This window comes from Carassius gibelio, chromosome A7, assembly GCF_023724105.1.
Source record: "Carassius gibelio isolate Cgi1373 ecotype wild population from Czech Republic chromosome A7, carGib1.2-hapl.c, whole genome shotgun sequence".
NCBI classification, from domain to species: Eukaryota; Metazoa; Chordata; class Actinopteri; order Cypriniformes; family Cyprinidae; genus Carassius; species Carassius gibelio.
Genome location: NC_068377.1, coordinates 1,991,338 through 1,996,692, shown reverse-complemented (window position 1 = coordinate 1,996,692; position 5,355 = coordinate 1,991,338). Strand labels below are relative to the sequence as shown.

Sequence of the window (5,355 nt, the reverse complement as noted above, 5' to 3'; positions counted from 1 at the left end):
GTCATGATCCTGTCTCTATCTCTCTCTTCTTCTCCCTCTGTCTCCCCCTGCTGGTGTTTCCCCTCCTGTCTCCCTTGCTCTTCGCTTATGTGTCACAGCTGTCTTCACTTCTCATTAAGATAATTCCCCCTCCACCTGGTTCTCATCTTGCCTTGTTATTTGGGCTACTTCTACCCTCTCGTTCCCGTGTCTCATTGTCAGATTGTTACTTCCGAATGAAGCCGTTGCCTTTGGCGTCCTTGTTAGCAGTTTGTCATGGTCCTGTCCTGTCCTGTCTAGTCGGGGTGAAGTTAGTTGTCTACTATCGCTACCTGTACCTCTCTGTGCTCACCCTTTATACCCCACAGAACCTTACCTGCTGTTCTACGCCGCTACCGCCCCGCACAGCGAGCACCTATCCCCGGCTCTCCCCTGAGCCCAGTCAAAGCCTCCACCTCGCCAGCCTTCTGGTAGTTCCAGCCACGGAGGTTTCCTGTGTTAGTTTAACCCAGCCTTCGGGTCTTCCTTAGTTTTCATCTTTGTACTCCTTTGTTGGATTTTCCTGTGGCTTTCCTTTGTTGGATTAAAGACTGTCATTTTGCCCTCGCATTTGAGTCCCCTCTCTTCAATACCCATCACAGAAACGTTAAACATTCTGCATTTTTGTAACTTATTTTGTACATTTTGTAATTGTTAGTGAAAACTGACGATTTCATATATGGCCTTAGGCTGTTTTTTAATCGAATAATTTCAATTTGTGTAGAAACTTTGGCGCGAAGATCAACTCTGGGTCAGTGTTATTTTACATACGGGCCATTTCAGTCAAATTGTTGGCCATTTGAAACACCGCGCTTGAAGCACACAGTTATGGTCTTTTCTCAAATCAGTGCAAGATAAAGCCACAGGTAAGACTTACAATCTTGATTATGTGTGTTTTGATAAGTAAAATGGTTTATATTGTTTCATACTGAATGTGAACTAATTTCTGATACAAAGATAGCGCTCATCACTTTTTTTAATTTATATGCCTAGTTTAATATAGGAATGTTTTTTTTTTAAACTTGTGTCTTTTTGTTTTGAAGCAAAACATCGACAGTATGCTGTTTAAGGTGCAGTACCAACATCACAGAAAGTACATAAAGCTTACTGGATCGTCTTATGATTCTGTAATCAAGGATGGTAAGTGCTCCTGAATGGTGATATCTTGCTAATAATTGTAATATGGTTTATATGCATTTCATTGTTAATAACAAATCTTTTCTTGAAGTCTTTTCCCACTTCGATGCTCACAGATATTTTCTTTTATGAATATATGATGGAACAAGAAAAACTTCTATTTTATATTCATTATTTCTTTTTGACACCTCTTAAATGTGGGTAGGTTAGGTTACTTAAAAAGTAACTGCCCCAGATCAGATTCAGGAATTTTGTCTATTGCTGTACATTGTACACTTCAAAATCACAGAAAAATCTGAATTTGAGGGAAATGGTTAACTATTTTTTTGCATGATGGATAAGCTCTTTTATTTAAATCTATTTTTCTGTTCACATATTTCTGTTCTGTAATTTCCATTTTGTCTTTCCAGTCAAGCAGAAGTTTGACATCTCCACAGATCGTAAGGTTTATTTAGCTGATGAGACTGGAACAGAAGTAGATGAAGATGTTTTTGCTGACATAATTGAGCAAAAGCCTGACACTCTCTGGATGGTAGTTGATGCTGTGGCTGTAGCAGGTATGAAAATATGTAATTGTATATGTATTTATATGTGTATATATGCTTTTGTTCTAATTTTCTACTTGATTTTAAGACTCCCCTGCACACACAAGCTATCCATCTTCAAATAAGACCAATACACCATCACTTAATTCAGTTGCATCATCGTCAGACACACAGCCATCAGACAGCGATGGTCCTTTCTTTCCACCTAAAAGAGCTCGTTGTGATGACCATTTGCAAGAAGCTAAGGAGGTAATATATGTGCTTTTGCTATCTACATGTCACCTGCCGATGAACTTGTGGGGTTGCAGGCTTGTCGTAATCCTACTAAAATGTCAGTGTTATTTCTTAGAGGATTTTACAATATCTTTTTGTTTGGTTTTTAAGCTTGTGAAAAGTGTTTTAGAAAAAAAGCCTGCTGGGGAGAAGATATTTCAGGAATACGAAACAACTGGGAAAATCACAGATTCCACAAGACGGATTCTTGTGAACGCATTAGTTGGAGACATGATTGATAAATATGGGTAGGTAAAGGATGTTTTTCCCCATTCCTCGGTTTAAAAATTAACCATTCAAACTAATCAATTAAGCACACTTAATTATCAAATGTAACATGTAGCGTTTTTTTTGTTTGTTTACTTAGGAGTATTCCACCTAAGGACATCAGAGTTAAATATGCAGTTGGGATTGTGACTCTGTTTCCCTCTCTCAAGGATCCCTATTCCAGAAAAGGCTATGTGAGTTCTCTATTTTACTGTTAAAATGAATTTCTTTTTAGTAGGATTGCATGTTAATATTGGCATGCTATGATTATCACTACTTTTTAGAGTGTCTCTTGTGGTCTGTTTATATATTTAATTTATAAATGTAAAACTGGCTTTCATGTAAGTGTTGTAATATTAAATGTATTGCTTATATTGTAGGAACACTTCTATGATGCAGAAGGTAACTCTGGATATATAGCATGGAGACTGAAGACAGTTCAACGTAACAACCGTTGCAGCAGAACCACTTCTGATGATAAATGTGAGAGGAGGGGTCCTCGAACCGAAAGAGTGTTTTCCACAACAGAAAAGCAGCTAGAAGGAGATCGCTGTCAAGAAGCCATTTCATTTTTGAAACATTGTTCGGATCCAGAACAAGTGACTGCAAAGATGAAATCTACTTTCCAGTTTCGCCAAACAATGATCCATGATCCTGAAAAATCCTCATCTGTTCTTTCCTTATTTCCAAGGTTTCTTGACACAAAAGGACTTGTAAGTGTTGCACACAATAGGTTGTTGTTATTCAAAATTGAATGGACTATTTAGCTGCAACACTTGGTAATGTAACTAATTATTTTCTTGCTTTTAACTGTATACAACTTTAGGTGCTTCAAGACTTTGAGTTACTATTTGGAGTGGAGACTGCATCTAAACTTCTGGAGAAGTGGGACTCTACTCTGAAGCAAAAAGTCATTCAAGAAGCCAAAAACCTCACCCAGTCACTGCTTTTGAGTTGTCTGATTCAGTCTGCAGAACACTGCAACACCACTCAAGGAGGTACAGTCAGTTCATTATGTATACTAATCAAGAGCAAGGATAATCATTTTGAGTGTATATAAAATAACATGTATATTGGTAAATGATTACCGTATGTAGACTGGTTTGGTTTGCATTTTCTTTTTTTAATTTAGACTGGGACAGTGATATGTCTTCCCTGTTATTGCTGGTGTATCTCCTGCCTCCACCTTCTAGTGGAAATAAGAAGTCTGTCAAGATCAGTGTGCAAAATGCTTTGGATCGCGTAGTAAGATTTCACAAGGTATACTTTTAATGTTATGTAGAACTTCACGTAATTCCTAGAATGTTTGTTAATGTGTAGGTGTACATTAATCTAAATGGGTTCTTTTTTATTTTTTTTTCAGTCCTGTTGCAGTTTTGAAGAAGTCCTTGGATCAACACAGACAACACAGCCCTACATCTTGGCAGTTGGCACTTCGAAGAGTAGCATCCATGACTACTACATTGCTGTGGATGAGCGGCTCATCCCCTGCATGGCTAAGTCCTCTCTCTCAGCTTTTGATGAACTTTTTAAAGTTCATTATGTGTTTGGCATTTCATATGATGCCGCTTTGCACAATATGTTTACCTTTCTTCAGACCACGATTTACAACATTGATGTAGGCATTACCCGTGAAAGCCCACGAGTCGGAGATCTTCGAGCCAAGATTCTTAATTAAGTGTTGTTACACCATCATCTTTAAAACATGTTCAGGTGCTTTGTTTGCAAGTTGAATTTTGATACAGTTACAGAGTTAATTCGCCATCTCAAGATTACTCATTCTATTTTTCCTGGCAGAAAGTTACAGTTGGTATGCGATCAGGATGGGTGTTGTCAAAGATTTGTTACATTCTCTGGCTTTAGAAAACATATCCAATGTAGACACAACAGTAAAAGCTCTGAAATGCATTCATTAGAACCTCCCTCTAGTCCCTCTGTCGTGCAGTCCTCCAGCACAGTTTCAGAAAACCCAAGCACAAGTGGTCATGAGAGAACATTGCGAACCCAAGAAATGTGTGCATCTCTAATTGCAAAACTGCAGAGTAGTGGAGTACCCACCAATGTAGTTACATCAGTGGCTGAAAATATGGAGGAACTTGTGTATGAATTGCACTCAAACATTAAAGAGGATGTTGTTAAGTTGATTGAAACTGATGAACACAGGAACGCTATTGAAGAATATTTTGACAGTCTTGAGAATCCCTTCTCTAAGTTCACAACAGAAACAAAATGGAAAAAGTATTTCTTTGAGACTTGGGGTGTTGTAGAACCAGTTGAAATACCTTTAGGACAGAGATATGACACTAGGCGAAATACAGCTACAGGTACATACGATCAGGTGCCAGTCACTGATAAATTTGTATATGTTCCTTTATTGCAGACTTTAAGTTTCATGTTCCGAAATGAAGAAATCCATAAACATTTTGTACAGCCAAGTGAGGAGAGAGAAATTTTAAGAGAGTTTTGTGATGGTAGCTATTTTAAAGAGCATTCCCTTTTTTCCAAAGAAAATAAGTCTCTTCAAATACAACTTTTTTATGATGATTTTGAAACCTCAAATCCTCTGGGATCCAAACATGGCATGCATAAGGTTGGGAGTATGTATTTTGTTTTGAGAAACCTGTCTCCTAAGGTCAACTCTGCCCTAATGAATATCCATCTTTTGGCACTTTTTCACACACAAGATGTCCAGCGGTATGGCTTAAATGCAATCCTGGAGCCTATTGTGCGTGATATTAAAATTCTTGAGAGTTCTGGAATTAAGTTGCCACTCTCTGAAGAACCAATACGTGGAACAATAGCTCAAGTAACTGGTGATAATCTGGGGGTGCACACACTCTTTGGGTTTGTACAGTCATTTAGCGCAAACTACTTTTGCAGGTTTTGTCTAATTGATAAGCTTTCTTCTCAGACCATTTTCTTTGACCATCCAGACATCATACTGCGTGACAGAGTTTTACATGCTGAGCACTGTCAAAGTCTTCTTACTGATGATGCTTCACAGTCATCATTTGGTGTCAAAAGAACATGTTTACTTAATGAGTTGGAGTATTTTAATATTTCTGAAAACTATGCAGTGGATATCATGCATGACTTGCTAGAGGGAGTAGCACAG

At 38.1% G+C, this 5,355-nt stretch overlaps 1 protein-coding gene across 1 annotated transcript; it reads left to right on the top strand.

Annotated features, from left to right (window-relative positions):
• Positions 1-630: 630 nt before the first annotated feature.
• On the top strand, positions 631-5,154 carry LOC128016376 (uncharacterized). The gene is made up of 11 exons (XM_052600853.1): positions 631-884; positions 1,062-1,158; positions 1,566-1,712; positions 1,789-1,949; positions 2,085-2,221; positions 2,341-2,434; positions 2,621-2,642; positions 2,835-2,953; positions 3,067-3,238; positions 3,373-3,500; positions 3,604-5,154. Exons 2-11 carry the CDS (start codon positions 1,077-1,079, stop codon positions 3,916-3,918), a joined length of 1,377 nt encoding a protein of 458 aa, XP_052456813.1. The 5' UTR covers positions 631-884; positions 1,062-1,076; the 3' UTR covers positions 3,919-5,154.
• Positions 5,155-5,355: the final 201 nt, after the last annotated feature.

Coding starts and splice junctions, on each gene's coding strand:
- LOC128016376 (XM_052600853.1), top strand. CDS start 1,077: ATGCTGTTTAAGGTGCAGTACCAACATCACAGAAAGTACATAAAGCTT. Junction 2,435..2,620: donor CCTATTCCAGAAAAGGCTAT/GTGAGTTCTCTA, acceptor CTTATATTGTAG/GAACACTTCTATGATGCAGA. Junction 3,501..3,603: donor GCGTAGTAAGATTTCACAAG/GTATACTTTTAA, acceptor TTTTTTTTTCAG/TCCTGTTGCAGTTTTGAAGA.